Source organism: Prionailurus bengalensis, chromosome B3, assembly GCF_016509475.1.
Source record: "Prionailurus bengalensis isolate Pbe53 chromosome B3, Fcat_Pben_1.1_paternal_pri, whole genome shotgun sequence".
Taxonomy (NCBI): Eukaryota; Metazoa; Chordata; class Mammalia; order Carnivora; family Felidae; genus Prionailurus; species Prionailurus bengalensis.
This window is the reverse complement of record NC_057355.1, coordinates 45,777,520-45,795,994: the sequence shown is the minus strand read 5'-3', so window position 1 is coordinate 45,795,994 and position 18,475 is coordinate 45,777,520. Positions and strand designations below refer to the sequence as shown.

The 18,475-nt window shown below is 43.3% G+C and overlaps 2 protein-coding genes across 3 annotated transcripts in view; one reads left to right on the top strand and one right to left on the bottom strand.

Annotated features, from left to right (window-relative positions):
• The window catches only part of CCNB2 (cyclin B2), a 29,578-nt gene extending 23,315 nt beyond the window's left edge, over positions 1-6,263 (top strand). Inside the window, exons 8-9 of one of the 2 annotated variants that reach the window (XM_043555307.1) lie at positions 3,219-3,329; positions 5,011-6,263. In XM_043555307.1, coding sequence (XP_043411242.1) covers positions 3,219-3,329; positions 5,011-5,142 — 243 coding nt within the window. In that variant the 3' untranslated portion in view covers positions 5,143-6,263. Of the gene's footprint in view, positions 1-3,218; positions 3,330-4,433; positions 4,714-5,010 lie in introns of those variants that run through there. The other variant, XM_043555308.1, reaches the window with a different exon arrangement.
• Positions 6,264-11,545: 5,282 nt separating this feature from the next.
• The window catches only part of MYO1E (myosin IE), a 213,985-nt gene continuing 207,055 nt past the window's right edge, over positions 11,546-18,475 (bottom strand). The window contains exons 27-28 of the mRNA XM_043555306.1: positions 17,630-17,799; positions 11,546-12,638 (exon numbers count right to left, since the gene is read on the bottom strand). Of these exons, the coding sequence (XP_043411241.1) occupies positions 12,562-12,638; positions 17,630-17,799 (247 nt within the window). The 3' untranslated portion in view covers positions 11,546-12,561. The remainder of the gene's footprint in view (positions 12,639-17,629; positions 17,800-18,475) is intronic.

Sequence of the window (18,475 nt, the reverse complement as noted above, 5' to 3'; positions counted from 1 at the left end):
GAGAAGAAGTATAAGGTGAGCCTAGATCAGTTTGTAATAGACACCAAGCAAATTCTCAAGGATCAGTGGGGGTCACGTGAAAAGGACATAGGAACTGGCTTGAAAGGGCTCTTACTGACTAAGTCTGAGCATTGTAAAGAATAGTGACAGGGGCGCCTGGGTGGCTCAGTCAGTTAAGCATCTGACTTCGGTTCAGGTCATGATATTGCAGTTTGTGAGTTCGAGGCCCGTGTCGGGCTCTGTGCTGACAGCTCAGAGCCTGGAGCCTGCTTTGGATTCTGTGTCTCCCTCTCTCTCTGCCCTTCTCCCGCTTGTGCTCTGTCTCTCTCTGTCTCTCAGAAATGAATAAATGTAAAAAAAAAAAAATAGTGACAGTAATAGATTGTAACGCATTTTTAAAAAATGTTTATTTGTTGAGAGAGAGAGATGGAGGATGAGGCAGGCTCTGTGCTGACAACAGAGAGCCTAATTACAGGGCTCAAACTCATAAACTGTGATATGACCTGAGCTGAAGTCAGACACTTAACCAACTGAGCCACCAGGCGCCCTGATTGTAACACATTTTTAAAAATCCATGCATTTATAATGATACAAAAGAAAGAATGGAAGAGGGGCTCTTTATTATTATTATTATTTTTTAATCAGGATACCAGCTAATTAAAGCAGAAAGAATGGTAGAGTTAGAAATCAAATTTTAGGGGCGCCTGGATGGCTCAGTTGATGAAGCCTCTGACCCTTGGTTTTGGCTCAGGTTGTGATCCCACAGTTCTTGAGATGAGCCCCTATATTGGGCTCTGCACTGACAGCATGGAGCCTGCTTAGGAATCTCTCTCTCCCCCCTTGCCTGCTCGTGCACACACCCACACACTCTCTCAAAATACATAGTAAAATAAATAAATAAATAAAATTTTAACCCCTAATGTAAAAACTGATTCAAGTGAGGATCAACTAACTGATGCTCATATCATTAGGTGAGGTAATTTTGGAGGACGAGTCACATGGTCTCAAAATATCACCTCATAGGTATGTAATAATGCTGAAGAAAAACTGTACCTTTATGATAGGGGGTCTGCAAATTACCACCTTAACCTGGTGATCAAGCTTGGCATCACCAGTGGTAGGAGCACCTGACTTGACCTATGTTCTGGTGCATTATTAGAAGTAATGCATTATCATCTCCGTGAAATTCATGGCCCAGATGTTTGACACGAATCCAGTCATCAGGAAACACTCAGATTTAAATGTGGGATGTTCTAAAAGTAACTGGCCTAGGGCCTTCAAGTTGTCATTTAAAGTCAAGAAAATAGGAGTTGTTTTAAGTAAAAAAACCCCCAAAGATCAGATATACTGCATGTACCTTAATTGGACCTGGATCTAAAAAGACAAATCTATGAAAGATATTTTTGGAACAGTTGGAGAAATTTGAATATAGACTATATTCTAGATGATACTATGGAAATGTTGATTTTTTTATGTGAAAAGCTCTGTGTCTAGATAGGAAAATACTATTTAGGGGATGTTTCTGAAGCATTTAGAAGTGATGTGTAATGGTGTCTGCAACTCATTTTCAAATAGTTCCAAAATTGTGTGTGAATACATACATACACAATTCTTGCTAAACCATTTGCAACTTAGTTAGCTGCAGACACCATGAGAGAGAAAACGAGAAAGTGGCAAAGTGTTAATAGGTGAATCTGCACAAAAGATGTACAGATGTTCATTATATTATCTCATTTTTTCTGAAATAATTTGAAATTTTTTGAAATAAAAAACTTGAGGCAACAAGGCTGCTGGTACATGGATGTTACAGGGTCCTGGTACCAGTGGCTCATTTTAGCTAAATTACCTTCCTCTGGGACATGTCTTCTTTGGGCTCTGAACCTACTAGCTCTAGGTCTCGTTTTCTGGGAATTGACTTGAAAATGCCGGTGGTTGTGTGTTATTTCAGAATTAATCTTGCTTTGTTCTTTTTTTCTTTAAATTATTTTAGGATTGGGGCACATGGCAGCCTCAGTGGGTACAGCATGAGACTCTTGATCTCAGAGTTGTGGGTTCAAGCCCCACATTGGGCAAGGAGCCTACCTTAAATTAATAAAAAAAAAAAATACATTAGGAATAAGATTAAATTGTGATTGGGGTGCCTGGATGGCCCAGTTTGTTGAGCATCTGACTCTTGATTTCAGCTCAGGTCATGATTCCAGGATTGTGGGATTGAGCCCTGTGTCAGGTTCTACGCTGAGAGTGGAGCCTGCTTAAGATTCTCTCTCTCTTCCCCTCTCCCCTGCTCACGTGCACTCCCTCTCTCTCTCTTAAAAAGTAAGAAAGAAAAAGATTAAATTATGATTTATCTTCCCAATTAGATTGTGCATATGAGACAGATGTACTTTGGCTTTTAGAATTTTATCACAGAACTGAAATAAAGTTAGGTTACCTGTCTTCACACATGATAGATCTTACTGTCAATCAACAACTGTCCTTTTGCTTGACCTTTGTTCTCCAGGAGGCTAGGTCACAAAGCCTCTACCCCTAGAGGCTTCTCTGCTCTCTGTTCTCCAGTGCTTAACTACACAGTGCCCAACGAGAGAATCCTGGGCAGTCTTTAGTTCTTCTGGATTTTGTAGATTAGATTGCTGCCCACGGCCTAATTTATTCTTAATAATGAACCTCTTTCCCTAACAATATGGGTATCAGCTCTGTCCATCTCCCCACCAGCCACTGTCCAGTAGGGCTTTGATTGGGACAGGGGGGGCGGTGGTGGTGGTGGTATGTGTGAGATGTGCTTGTCCCAGGTCTCTGCCATTACTCTGAAAGGGGCTTTCCTTTGCTGGGTTTTATTTTTACTCTGCCCCACTTTCCATCCCCCCACCCCCACCCCAGTGTGGTGATAGAAGCATGAAAGCTTTGTTACTTGGAGTACCCTACATACCCCTGCAACCTTTTTAAAAAAAAATAATAATTATGGGAACTTTGTCACTTGATTTAGCTGAAGTTGCACAGTGTCTTAATTTAGTCTTGTTCAGAGCCAGAGTCATCTTGCATTTACTGGCTGCTTTGCTGGTACAATGGTAGTGTTTAGGGCTGTTACTGAATTTTACAAAAGTAAGAATATCATTGTATAGCTTTTATGCAAGTGATAAGTGATGTTAGCATGTATAAGATGTGCTCTTCTAAAGAAGCGGAGGCTTTATCTTGCACCTTCTCTCTTCATTGTGTTCCAGAACTTAAAACAGCAGTATTACACTGGATACACAGAGAATGAAGTATTGGAAGTCATGCAGCACATGGCCAAAAATGTCGTGAAAGTTAACGAAAACTTAACGAAATTCATCGTAAGTACTCCTCCCTCAACCGTGGAAAGCATTAGATTATGGGTTTTGTGAATGAGAGTATGTGTACGTATGTGCGTTTGCGTTTTCATGTAAACGTAATATTGGCATATGTGAGAGTCTATTTTAGCACGAACTCTTTTCTAGTCCAGCAGGGGATGGAGCATACTGACGTATCTGAAAAGCAGACTTTCTTCAAAACCAAGTAGCTAGGCTAACCAGGTCCAGGCCCCAGGTAGTCAGCCAGATGGCCATTCAGTGTGTCTCCCCACCTTGTCCCAGCATCCTGGGCAGGGCACTCAGCATCAGGGAAGGCGCTCCCCATGTCATCTGGAACAGCAAGGGCCCACGTCAAAGGGCTCTGTGAAGACTCGGGTTTTGGGGTGGTATCACTCAGGGCCTTTGTCCAGGATCTTTTGGGACAGTGACCAAATCATGGTGAAGAGGGAGGGGCAAGAAGCCCATTCAGAAAGCCTCCTCAGGGTCTGGTATCTGTCTCTGTGGGGCCCACCTGAGAGGAGGAGTCAGAGGAGATTGGGTGCTGTCCTGTGCTTGTGTGATGCCGAGTATCACCACAGGTGTGGTGACAGAGCAAGGCATTTGTGCCAAGCGTCCTCACCCCCGATTCCTTGCATGTAGTTTCTGTATGATTTAGCACACCATGGAAGTGTGACATGTTTTCAGTCCTTAGGGTATTGTTGTCTGGGACCCGCTAAGCACTGGTTGCCACTTGCTTTTATTGCCAGTTGTTGCTGCCGGTCCTGGCAGACCTGTTCTGTCGTGATGGTGCTTAGGTATGATAAACACAGCTCCTACCTCCCAACCCTCTGGCAACATAGGAGAGAGAGCCTGCTCCTTGGACCTTGACACCATTTATTCTTCCATCACCTGTGCTACCAGCTGGGCTTTATCCATTGCTAGGTATGGAAGGAAATTGTCGGGTGCAACACATTATGACCTCAGAGCTCTAGCTGGCTTCAGTGATTCAGCATCATCGCACTAGTTGGAGATTGTGGGTCTGGCCCTTAAATACTTGTGAATTAGACTAGGAACATGGTATAAGGTAGGGGGTCCTGATGCGTGCTTAATCACAGATGACTTCTGCAGGCCATCAAGAATAAGTATGCAAGCAGCAAACTCCTGAAGATCAGCACGATTCCTCAGCTGAACTCAAAAGCCATCCAAGAGCTTGCGTCCCCTCTGATGGGACGGTCCTAGGCTGCCATGGCCCTCGGGGAAGAGTGCTTCATTTGTGTGCTTTGACTTGCTGATTTGGAACTCTTCACTTTGTACATAGTCGTCTGGTCTATTTCATGAAACCTTTTCTTAGACCTATTTTCTGAATGTATATTGAGGAAAAATAAAGCTATTAATTTTTCTTCAGGTATCCTATGTGTATTTATTTGTGTATTCTATAGTGGAAAGAAGTCAGTGGAAGCTTGGGTTGACTAATTTCTTTCTGAGCTATTATGAGAAGCATGTAAATTATTGCCTTTATGGCTTTGGGAAAGATCTTTCTGCCACTTTCTCAAATGGAAAAAACTAGAACTTGGCTTCAGTGAATGCTAACCCATTCTTAAACTTCTGAGATATAAAAAGATTCATGATGAAATTTGAAAACGGGAGGATAACTATGACCGTTCCTTTTCAGAATGTACTCAACTATTTTCTCATTCCTATACAGGAACGCCTGGCCCACTGGGCTGAGGGCTACCAGAAGCAGCCCTCACAGTATGCCTCTCCTTCAAAGGCATGGTGGGGACCAGGAATGTCAGTCCTAAGGGGCCACCACTGGAAAACAAAAACGGGTCTGTGACACCTTGTTAATGTTGAAACTTGGAATGCATTTTCCTATTTCATGGGTTACTATTGTTTTTTTTTTGGCGGGCAGTTGATCACATTTAGCATTATTCTCTAAGTGTGAATGCATTCGCAGTCTCCAACCACTAAAAACAAAACCAAAACACATAAAATAAATGAGTGTCTTACAGCAACAACTTCCCAAACTATTAGCTCAGCACATGTTAATTGCCTTTTGAGAAAAAGGAGCTAGTCAAATACATTCGGGAAACATTGCAAACACATTACGATTCATAAAGGCTCGGAGAAGCTTTGCAGTAAACTCTTAACTCCGCCGTTCCCCAGTCCAGAGTGTGGTAAATGCTGCCTTCTTCGTGACAGTGAGATGTGCAGGTGCTGGTTCTGAGACTCAGCTGTGGCTTCTGGTTGCCCTGGGAGGCGAGCCTGGCTGGCTCCAGCTAGTGCTCACTTCCCACCCCTCTCCCTAGGCAGGCTGGGCCGCCTAAGTAAGTCTTTATGTGCGTGAGCACTTGGAGGAATGGGAGTCTTCTGTGTTAAAGTCCTAGTGTAAAGCTTTAGAAGTATCTCTCTTTGAGTGAGACTCGTTCCCATGGCAGCCTTAGGCTGACTTGGGTCACACATGTGAATAGTAATGAAGTGAGACCCTGCGAGGAAGCTTTCGCTTCCCGGGGATGCTTGAGCTCCAGCTTCTCGTCAAGAAGAGATGGGTTTTGTAGACTATTCTGAGACATTTTATAGCTTCTTTATTACATATTTTGCTTAGTTAAATATTAAATACCCTGACTCAGGAAATTCCTATTTACAGGATGTCATAAAAAAAGACCTTTAAGATCCTTCCTATGTGCCATAGCAGGCATCCAAAACTAAAGTGTTATACTTATGAAATAAGAAATTACTACTGTAAAAGTACAAATCATAATATAAAAGCATTGCAACTAGAAAATGAGGTGATGGAACCATAGTATTTGAAGAGCACAGATGCTGAAGCTGCATCGCATGGGTCTGAGTCTACTTAGCAACTATGATCTCTGTGCCTTGTTTTTGTGTCTGTAACATGGGGGTAAGAGCATCTACCTCATAGTGTTGTAGTGCAAAGTAAAGTATGCCATGCCCTTAGCAGTGTCTGGATGTGCTTGAATGTTAGTGGCTATTATTATAAGGAGGTGGACATTGGGCATTCAAAGATATGTTAGGCACAGCTCTTGCCTGTCAAAGCAATTTACAGGGGCATTTGGGTGGTTCACTCGGAAGCATCTGACTCTTGATTTCGGCTCAGGTTATGATCTCATTGTTTGTGGAATTGAGCCCCATGTCAGGTTCTGTGCTGACAGCATGGTTTCTGCCTGGGATTCTCTCCCCTCTCTCTCTACCTCTCCCCTGCTCGTGTGCCTGCTGTCTCTGAGAGAGAGAGAGTTTGCAAATTTATAGCTGTTGAGTCCTGTTTGTGAGTTTTTCTTTTTTTTTAATTTTGGTTTTTGATTTTTGAGAAAAAGATATTGGAAGTTGAAAGGTTGACAATTAGACTATCAAGCTCTTTGTTATTTACTTGATTGAAGACAAAGATGAAAAGCATGGGCATTGGGGTCAGATCAGGGGTCAATTGATGGGTTCCTCTACTTCAGAGCTGCATGACCTTGGGCAGGGTAGTGAACTGCACTGATCCTTCTCATTTGCTAAGTGGTTTTAGAGTAGTTCATGCTGGTTAGAGGGGGCGGGTGCAGTACTGTAGGCAGGAAAGGCATCAAGTAGTTGGTAAGAGTAAAAATAAGTTCCTAAATTCAGGAACAACTGTGAAGAACAGCTAGGCCTCTGGAACGACACAAAACAAGGCAGGAAACGGAGTGATGTTGCAGAATGGCTCCCACTCTTTGACCATAAAAGTGAAAGGTGCCAGGAACATCATCAGGTTCTCCACCAAAGATGCATCCTGTACACACCGTACTCCCGAAACTGGACTCTGACCCCACCTGGAAATGAAGCCACTGTAAAAGTAGCAAGTAGAGGCAGGGCCAGCCTTTAGTCTGCCCAGCTTCACTCAGGAGGTCTGCGGAGTTCAGAGGGAGTCCGGAAGAGAAAAGATTTGGATTATGTATAAGCCCTGCTCTGTGGCAAGTCAGTGATCATCAGTTACATGGATGCATAGCCATGTTGTCTTGTACTTGTTCTTGTGGACATCTCTGCCTGGAAGGAGCCATGCCTGAAGGAGGAGGAAGATCTCTCCCTGGTGCCTGGGATAAGCTGCTCTCCACACCGAAACTAACTGCCCCCAGCAAGACTCTCCCAGCCTCCCTGGCAGTTGAGGCCACATGACTAAGTTCCAGCTGCTGGAACCTGAGTGGACATGGTATGTGCACTTTGGAAGGAATGTTCTTTCTTTATTTTGATGTTTACTTATTTTTGAGAGAGAGTGTGCAAGCAGGGGAGGGGCAGAGAGAGACACACACACACAGAATCCAAAGCAGACTCGAGGCTCTGAGCTGTCAGCCCAGAGCCTGATGCAGGGCTTGAACTCACGAACCGTGAGATTGTGACTTGAGCTGAAGTCAGACGCTTAACCGACGGAGTCACCCAGGCACCCCACAAGGAATGTTCTTTAAAAAGGAAACTGTTGGGGTGCCTGGGTGGCTCAGTCGGTTGAGCATCCGACTTCAGCTCAGGTCACGATCTCACGGTTCGTGAATTTGAGCTCTCCGTCAGGCTCTGTGCTGACAGCTCAGAGCCTGGAGTGTGCTTCCGATTCTGTGTCTCCCTCTCTCTCTGACCCTCCCCTGCTCATGCTCTGTTTCTCTCTGTCTCTCAAAGATGAAACTGCTTCCCATCACCTTTCCACCCCATTAGGGCTGGGCTTGGTAATGGTGGTATCAGGTTTGACCAGATGGGCTGAGACAACACGTGTGCATGGTTTTCACACCTGTTGGGGGAACAGGCTTATAAAAAAGGCCTCACCCTTTGCCCTCTCCATGGGCATAGTCTTGCTTCCCTAAGCACTGTGGAAGAGATGACCCTTTTGCATGATGTTTTCAGAGAGCCAACTGCGCTGCCTGCTCTAACCCGTTTATTAGTACTTAGTCCCTCTGGTGGTTCTCAAAATGTGGCCTGGGGTCCCCTGGGATATCTTGAGACTCCTTCAAGAAGGCCATGAGGTCAAAACTATTTTCATGATAATACTAAGATGTTTGCCTTTTTTTGTTCTTGTCTGTCATTAGTGTAAGGTGGAATCTTCCAGAGGCTATGAGAAGTGATGATGTCATCGCTCTGGTGGTTAGTGGAATGTGTATGTGTGTTTGTTGGTGTTTTAAAATTTTCTGTTTTAGAGCTCCTGGGTGGCTCAGTCAGTTGAGCAACCGACTTCAGCTCAGGTCTTGATCTCATGGTTCACAAGTTTGAGTCCTGCATTGGGCTCTGTGCTGAAAGCTTAGATAGACTGGAGCCTGCTGCAGATTCTGTGTCCCTCTCTCTCTGTCCTTCCCCAGCTTGTGCTCTCTCTCTCAAAAATAAGATAAACATTAAAAAAATTTTTTTTTAATTTTCTAATTTCTCTTATGGTAAATACAGATAGCTATAACAGACAAAAGCAGAACTCTTTGAGGTCTTCAATAACATTGAGGAGTATATTTTGTTTTATTTTAATTTTTTTTAACATGTTTATTTGAAAGAGCATGAGCAGGGGAGGGGCAGAGAAAGAGGGAGACACAGAATCCAAAGCAGGCTCCAGGCTCAGAGCTGTCAATACAGAGCCCGACGCGGGGCTTGAACTCACAACTGTGAGATCATGACCCGGGCCAAAGTCAGACACTTAGCCAACTGAGCCACCCAGGCTCCCCTTTTTAAAATTTTATTTATTTTTATTATTTTTTTAAATGTTGATAACATTGAAGAGTATAAAGGGGTTCTGAGGCCAAAGGGTTTGAGAACTGCTGGTCTATTGCTCCTTTGAACATCTCTGTCCTAGGGAACATTCAAGCCTGCTCACTTGGTACTTGGTTACTTTAAAACCTTTGGTTGAAGGGATCTGTCACATCTGCACCCTGCATTTTCTACTTCTGTATATGTATATGTGTGTAAGCATACCATCATTCCAAACAGGATGGGGTATTGTAGAAGGCAGGGGTGGCCCCTTGATCCTCTTTACACTCTCCCAGGTGAAGTGACTCCCAAACTAACCACACGACTACTTAGCTGAACAGTGAACAAAATGGCAGGCCTGGCTAGATACGGGGCCAAGAGAAGCCTAGGATAAGGACTTCACACCTATAAACAAGTGTTTACTCCAAGCATCACTTGTTGAGGACCCCCTTGGGCCTGGCACTAGGCGAGGCTTCTGGGTGCAGAGGTGGGGCTTGCTCTGTGGTCCTGAGCCAGGGCTCTTCCTGCTGCTTGTCCAGAGGTTGGACTCAGTTCCTACGCTGTCACCTAGAGCCTGAGGGGTCCTGGTTACACTCCAGTTTTAAAGGCCAATCATTAAAAGTAGCCAGGATTGATTTTTCTCCCCATTTTTAAAATTTTGTTTATTTATTTGGAGGTGGGGGAGGAGGGGGCAGAGAGAGAGAGAAAGAGAGAGAGCCCAGACCCCGATGCGGGGCTCAAATCCAGGAGCCATGAGATCATGACCTGAGCAGAAATCAAGAGTCAGATGATGCTTAACTGATTGAGCCACCCAGGGGCCCCTGGGTTATTTTATGCTTTAATGCATAACATTAGGAAAATTATGTAAAGCCATTAGTTTTTTTTTTTTTCAGTATAGCTAACACACAATGCTACTGTAGTTTCAGGTGTACAACTTAGTGATTTGACAAGTTTATACATGATGCTATGCTCACAAGTGTAGCTACTATCTGTCCCATTACATCACTTATAGTACCATTGACTGTATTCCTTATGCTGTGCCTTTTATTCCCATGACTTATTCATTCTGTGATTGGAAGCCTGTATATCTCCCTGTCACCTTCACCCATTTTGTCCCCCTAACCTCCCTCCCTCCCTCTTCCAGCCACCAGTTTGTTCTCTGTATTTATAGGTCTATTTTTGTTTCTTTTTTTCCTAGATTCTACTGATGAGTGGAATCATACAGTGTTTGTCTTTCTCAGTCTGATTTATTTCACTTAGCATAATACCCTCTGGGTCCATCCATGTTGTCTCAAATGGTACAGTCTCATCCTTTTTTTATATATACATTTTTTTTTAAGGAGTTTCTCAGTGATTCCTTCCACTGCCCATCAAGGTCACCTTAGTTCCTCCAGAGCTTGAGCTAATATTTATCCTCAAGATAGCCCTTTTCAAAATAACCTATGCTTAACTCAGGCTGTCTTGTCACTTGACCCCAAATTCTTTTAAAGTTGGTCTTCTTTTATCCCAGGACTGATTTTCAGGGGGGAAAAACGAGCCCCCCAAGGGTGTGTGGTAACAATGGAAGGTGATCTTGGCAGTCCTGCTTGTGAGAAAGCCGCCAGCATGTTGAGGCTGTGGGGGGTCCAGGATGCTCCTTTGTTCGAATTCTAGTTCTAGCGCCTTCCTCCCACTTTGCGTGAGTCCAGGAATGTGAAGATCCTTTGTCAAATATTAAGAGACTCTTGGTGTAAACAGGGATTACCTTTCGTCGTGTCATCACATTATGGCTTTATTTTCCTTTCAACTGGTCACAAAATGGAACGGAAATCTACTTTAAATGTTATTGTTACCAAATGAAGTTTGCTCCCTGTTCTTGAAAATGCAGAATCAAATGGTTTACTTGTTCCAAATTCAGATCCATTTGTTTCCTTATATGAAACCCCTGATAATTTTTCCCACTGACTCGAGGATCTTGGAATGACAGAAAGGTGTGTGCTGGTCAAACCCTACTTTCCCAGTAGCTTCAGAATGGCCAAGGCAACCTGGAGGAGAGGCAGAAAGGTGAGTGTCCCCTGAAAACCATTCCCTTATCAATAGATATTACATCATTTCTGACTTTTCACCATTACTGCAATAAACACTGCATTGGTTTGCTAGGGCTGCCTTCACAAAGCGCCACAGACTGGGTGGCTAAACGGCAGAAACTCAGTGTCTTACAAGCTGTGGAAGCTGGAAATTCGAGATCTGTGTGTGGTCAGGGCTGGTTCCTGAGGGCCTTGAGGGAGCGCATCTGGGCTGGGCCCCTCTCCTTGGCTGTAGACGGCTGTTCCTTCACATCATTTTCCCTCTGCGTGTCCATGCATGTCCAAATGTCCCCTTTTTATCAGGACACCAGTTATATTGGCTCATGGCCCACCCTAATGACTTCATTTTAATTTGATCATCTCTATAAAGACCCTTGTATTTCCCAATAAGGTCATATTAGGAGGTCACAGGCATTAGGGCTTCACCATGTTTTTTGGGGGTGGCGGACACCATTCACCCTATAACAAATGTCACAAAAGAACAGGTAGTTCATGATTCCTTTATTTATTTAGGAGTTAAGGGGAAGGGCACAGGGGGCAGAGGAAAATTACCTACGGGGAAAGGATTGGGAAGGGTTTGCAGGGGCTGGGCTAGAAAGCAGTAACACTGATTCTATAGTTGAAAAGGAGTAGTGCACATTTGTAAGTACCTGGTGGGAGTTTTGTAATAAAACCTACCTTATGAATAAGTACAGTGGAATACTACTTAGTACATTCATACATGTTGCTACCATCTTGAGATTTTTACATATACAGTATATGATCTGTTTTTATAAATGTACAGCTTGAAAAAAAGAGATCCTTCTTATAATAGGTACAGCATTAAACACAAAACCAACATGGGCCAGCCACATTCCAATTGAAGACCCAGAGAAAGCAAGGCCAACAGCCCAGCCCCTGCTTAGCCTGGCAGCCTGATGGGTCCCGGCAAAGTGTAAACCAGCTGCTCTCTGCACCTGCGGGCTCAGCAGGCCACGCTGGCCCTTGGCCTTCGCATGGGAAGTGCCCGCTCATGTCAAGCCCAGCCTGCAAAGAGGGCAGGTCCTCCCTGAAGGAAAGTGGCAGAGAGGAATGTGTGTGTCAGGTAAGGAAAAGAGGGAGGAAATAAATGTGCTCTTTGACTAAAGGCACTTGTCAGTGGCCGCCTACAGCCATTCCCTGGGCCTGGTGAGCGAGCGGGGTGCTGTTTTGATAGAGCCAACAAGGTCCAAGTGGACCTCGCCTGTCCTCTCACCAGGTTTAAATACAATAAATAAATCTTAGTGGGTGGTGGTTTTGCCCTCCTGGGCTCCTATTAAGAGGCTACCTTTTAGGATCATTTATGCAGTGACACTCCCTGTCCCCAACCCAGCTTTTCAATGTCCTCCATGGGGAAGGTGCCAGAAAAACTCTAGGCCTTGGAGAAGGAAGCAATTGCTCGCTATGGATCAGAAGGAGAGCCCCCAAATGTCCCCTTCCCTGTCTGGAGCTCCTTTGCCTGTGCATTAGCGTCTCTGTGCACCTCAGATCTTGGTCACATAGTTGTTGGGGAACAGGCCCTGCTTGCCTCGTAGTCGACCCGTCCACCAGCCAGAAGGATCTGCAGGAGACAGAGGAGGTGAAAGTGAGGGTGAGCAAGGCAGTTGTGCCTGGGCTAAACACACCCTGTCCTGTGGGCGCATCACAGGGCAAAGGTGGTTTGGCTCCTTCTACGTTCTTTTTCCTTCTTTATTTTCTTTTACATGAAAGAGTCTGTTGTAAAAAGGAGCCCTTCCCCCTCGGCAGACATAGCACTCGAGGCCCCGTTCTAGGAAGATCCTGCTCCTGCACCTTGAGCCTTTGCCTGACCGCCCCTCAGGGCCTAGGCCTGCCAGCCCCAGTGCGTGGTGGGGCCACGGGAGGCTGGTGGGTTGTGGTGGGATGGTCCTGCCCCCCCCCCCCACCACCCCAACTTTTCGTCATGGGGGCTACTCCTCCACTGCACCGTTCCCGCTCCTTCCTCCAGTGCAGAATCTACTCTGGGGAGAAACTGATGCCCAACACTTCCCACGTTAATGCCAGACCCTCCACCAGTGAGAAGTATGTGCTAATGTTCTTCCAGACCCTCCTCTGTGATTTTAACTGTACACACACTCATCTTAAACAGCCATTCTGTATCTTACTATTCTGCATCTTGCTTTTCAATACTTAATCGCTATCATCTTTCCATGTTTGTATCTCATTTTTTAAAGGGCTGCACTGTATGCCATGATTTATAGAACCATTTCCTTACTGATGGACATTTTTTCCCAATTTTTCACTATTGATGGAATAACCTTTCACATATATATCTTTATGTCCATGTGCAAGTAGGTCTGTAGGATAGATTCCTGGGTCAAAGAATATAGCCCTTTTGGGGCACCTGAGTGGCTCAGTTGGTTAAGCGGCCAATTTTGGCTCAGGTCATGATCTCGGGGCCCTTGAGTTAGAGCCCCGCATCGGACTCTGTGCTGACAGTTCAGAGCACGGAGCCTGCTTTGGATTCTGTGTCTGGCCCTCCCCTGCTCGTACTCTGTCTCTCTCAAAAATAAACATTAAAAAAAAAAGTCCCTTCAAAGAATACAGACGTTTTATTTTGTAAGACAATATGATTCATTTTTGTAATAGGTAATATTCTTAGATGTACTGTACATAAACAGTAACAACAGCCACCCAGATCCGTTCTTTTTAAAAATGCTTATTTATTTTGAGAGAGAGAGGGAGAGAATCCCAAGCAGGCCCTGCTCTGTCAGCTGTCAGCACAGAGCCCTCCAAGGGACTCAATCTCATGAACCATGAGCAGATCGCTTCTTTGAAGGCATGCAATATTATATATTTTTTATACTTTCAGAGATATTTCATGTATATAAAAGCAAGTATTTGTAAAAATTACCCCTTTTGTACACAAACAATAGCAAACTACACATTCTGCACTGTTTTTAACCTTAATATATACTAAAGACCATTTCATATAAGTTTATACAGAGCTTCCATATTCTCTTCCAATAGCTGCATGACTTACTATCATTTGCCACCTTCTCTGTTGTTGGCCATTATTTAAGAAAAATTTTTTTTAACGTTTTCTCATTTTTTGAGAGACAGAGCGCAAGCAGGGGAGGAGCAGAGAGAGAGGGCAACACAGAGTCCAAAGCAGGCTCCAGGCTCTGAGCTGTCAGCACAGAGCCCGATGCAAGGCTTGAACCCATGGATGCAAGATCATGACCTGAGCTGAAGATGTACACTAAACCGACTGAGCCACCCAGGTGCCACTGGTCCCTACTTTTTTTTTTTTTTAATGTTTACTTATTTTGAGAGAGAGAGTGAGTGAGGAGAGGCAGAGAGAGAGGGAGACAGAATCCCACATAGGGCTCTGTGCTAATAGCATGGGGTTTGATCTCACAAACTGTGAGATCATGACCTAAGCTGAAATCAAAAGTCAGATGCTTAACTGACTGAGCCACTCAGGCTCCCGGGTGTTTATCTTCTTAATTAGGAATTCTTTATGTATTAGTGGATTTGTCATATGGGTTGCAAATATCCCCCCCTCCCATTTTTAACTAACTTTTTATATTTTAATATTTAAGTAGTTGAAGCAAATGATATTTTTACAGCTTCTTGATTTTCTATCACTTTTATAAATATTTCCCACACTGATATTAAAAAAGAAAATTCTCCCATACTTCTATGACTTCTGTTTATACATTTAAATATTTATTTATTTAGGATTTTTCTTGATGGAAGTGGTTAAATGTAAATTCAAAGTAATTATATTGACATGGGTTTTAAAATTTTGATAAATAAGTGTTAAATTTCCTTCCCAAGTCTATTCTAGCTGTAAGCTATGAAAGAAGGTACCTTTCACCCTGACTTACCACAGATACTATAGTCCAAACTATTTGCAATGACCAAATCCAGAAAGTTCTTAAAACTTAAAGGCTCATGTAATTCATTTGATGGCAAAACCTGACCTGAACTGAGTTTGTTTATGATGTCTCTTCCGACAGAGGGTGAATGCTCAGTTGTTGCACAGCAGAGATGCTGAGTTTGACCCAGGCTGTTGCCCTGGGACCACCAAGTGTTCTAATAGGTGGTAATATCTCCTATACACACACACCATTATCGACTTTCTAACCGTCTCTGGTTTCTAAAACTCAGAACTTAAGGATTTGGAAAAGGGAGTGTGACCTGCATCTTATTTCAATCTTCTGCTGGTGTCACAGGTGGAGTTGTTAGCTCTCCTTCACTGATGGGTAAAGGGTAGGGAACCTCTCCATGCACCGTCTCAGGAGCCTCTGTCCACTTTTGGACTGGACTGTGTCTTTTTATTCATGTGGGGGAGCTATTTAGAGGTGTAAAATGTTTTTTCCTAGCCTGTTTTCTATAATTTAACTTTGTGCTGTTGCAATTCACTATACAGAAGATTTTAATTTAGCCTTTTTATGAGGTTTAAATCCTCTATGGTTTTTGGGTTTGATGTTCTCCACTGGAAGACTTTTCACCCCCAAAGATTAATGTAATATTCTAGGTTTCCTTCTAAGATTTTTATAATTTAGATATTTAATTAGTCTGATATTTTGTGTATGAGGTAGAGCTTGAACTTTATTTTCTTATCAAAATGGAAAGTAATGCCTATCCTTTCCCCTGGTTTCAAATGCTACATTTATCATATATTAAATATCTGTATACACATGGCTATATTTCTGGATTCTATTCTGTCTCATCTATATGTCTATTCCTGCACTCACACCACACTGCATAAATGAGAGTGATAATTTATAGCATTTTTTGAGAACTTCTAGGACCCTACACTTGACACAAATATGTAATTGTTTTGATTATACCCAAAATACATGGTATTTCTAGAAAAATCTGAAATATTGAGAACTGAAAAGAAATAAAAATTCAACATTTAAGGAGACCACTTGATATATATTATATATAACATACATACGTGCATATAGTCATCTATTTTCCATTCTTACAAAAATGAGACTACAGTCTGTATAACCTTTTTGCCTTTTCTCATGAACATTTTTCCATTTCAGTAAATATAGTATTGCATCATTATCTTTAATAAAAATGTTTGTCATTGAAGTTCACTAAATGGATATAGCAAAGCTTATTTACCCAATCTTTGTTACTGGGTAATTGGTCATTTCCAGTATTTTTGCTGAACAAAGCTGGTGATAAAAATTCTATTTGTGTTTACTAAGCATTTATTTCAGCCCTTAATTCTACTCCGACACTTTGGAGGAAGGATACTAAATGGCTAAAATATTAAAATCTATAGCAAGCTAGATGGCTATCTAGTTTCATGATAGATCAAACTATTTGATGAGATCAAAATAATGTCCAGAGGTCTTTTAGAAGGAGGTCAGTCCAGGGACCTAGAAGTCTCCTATGAGCTCATGTGATCAAGGAGTTTGATAATAACCCCCTTCCTGGAACTGTGTGTCCTGGCCACCTCTTCCCGAAGGCTAGTCTTACCAAGGCCCGTTTCACTCAGTTTGTCCTTGCTCTGTTCGTAATGGCTTCCCCACTGTACACAAGTCCTCCTCAGCCTGACATTCAGGGTCCTCCACTACCAGGACACTCCTGGCTTCCTCTTGTCTCCTGGGAGATCTTGCACCGTGGTTGAGCATTGGCTTACTTTCGTAAAGTGACCTGCTCTTTCTGCCCTCCATGGCTTCTCTGTCCCATTCCTCACAAATGCCATTTCCTTCATGGTGTTTTTGAATATCCTAAGTCAGGAGTTCTCGTTTTAAAAGTACTTCCATAAGCACTAATGTTTGGTCATATGTATATCACATTCTAACTTCTCTACCAAATTAATAAGGCATTCAGCCAAGCTCACAGCCTTTTTTTTTTTTTTTTTTTTCCGAGAGAGAGAGAGATTGGGAGAGGGAGAGAAAGAGAAAATTAAGCAGACTCCATGCTCAGCATGGAGCCCAACACAGGGCTCTATCTTGCAACCTTGAGATCATGACCTGAGCTGAAAGCGAGAGTTGGAAGCTTAACCGAATGAGCCCCCCAGACACCCCCAGACTACTTTTACAACGGATATTACGGGTTGTCTCCCTGGCTTCCATTCCATCTACCATCATTATGAGGAGGCCACCAAGTTTGGGTGGGATAGTCTTAACAACCATTTCCAAAGAAGTCCCTGCCACACCTAACTTACCACAGGTACAGCCTTTGCCTTGCTAGAGATTCAGGGATGGGCACATGAGCAACTGGGTCTAATGAGAGTAAAATCTAGGACTTTTGTCCAATGGCTAAGAGAAGTTTCAGGGATAAAGCAGATTTCAAACACAATTTGATCTGTTTGCATGGCAACCATTTCATTGCCATGACGGAAAACAGCCTAAGAAGGGAGCAAATACAAAGAAAGCAGAGCTGATAGATCGATCGATAGATAGCTGGAGCCCTGATCAAACTGAGCATGAAGCCCTAGCCTATCGCTGCAAGTTTCAATTAGAGGCACCTATAAATTCCCTTCATGTTTAAACTAGTTTTTATGGCAATGACACTGAATGTTCTTTAGGACGCTGTCTCAGCCAGCCATGCACTTACCTTCTTTGATGATATCGATAATGTCATTGGCATTGAAGCTGAGTTCATCTGTGTCCTGAGCATCGTAGGCATACAGAGCCTTGCACTGTGGCACCTGAGGCTTAGGCTTGGGCTGGGGCTTGGGTCTGCCCCCTGCTGGGGGAGGCCGACTGGTCGTTTGTCTCCGGACACTGTGGAGAGAGTGAAGGCAGGTAAGAGAAGGGACCTAACAGGAGGCAGCACCATATGGTGGTCTGGAGCAAGGGGCCAGCACTAGCCTGCTCAAGTTCAAATCCAGCTCTGTCCTTACAAGATACGCCACTCTGTAAACTTCCTCTGAAATTAAAAATGCACCCCCCACAACTTCAGAAACAGAATTTTTCACCAGTGCCATAGAAGCATGTGGTGTTTCTCCTCAACAGCAGTCCTTCCCAGAATCAACCACCACCCTACATTTTGTATTAATGACTGCTTTTCTTTGTGGTTTTACCACACACACAAGTATCCCTAAACAGTACACATAGTTTGCCTGTTTTTTTAACTGTATAAAAGGAATCATGTTTTATCACTCGCTCCATTTTCGAGATGTACCCTGGTGATGCATGAATGTAGTGGCCATGCATTCTAATGGCCTTATACTCTTCCATTGCATGACTATGTCACAATTTACTTATCGACTCCACTGTTGATAGTTGTTTGGGATGATTCCAGTTTCTACTATTGCAAAAAAAAAAAAAAAATGCTGCTTTGAATTTTTTTTTTTTTTTTTTTTTTTTTTTTTTGAGAGAGGGTGTAAGTGAGCGAGGGGCAGAGAGACAGAATTCCACAAGGGGCAGAGAGAGAGAGAGAAGTCAGGCTCACCCGAAG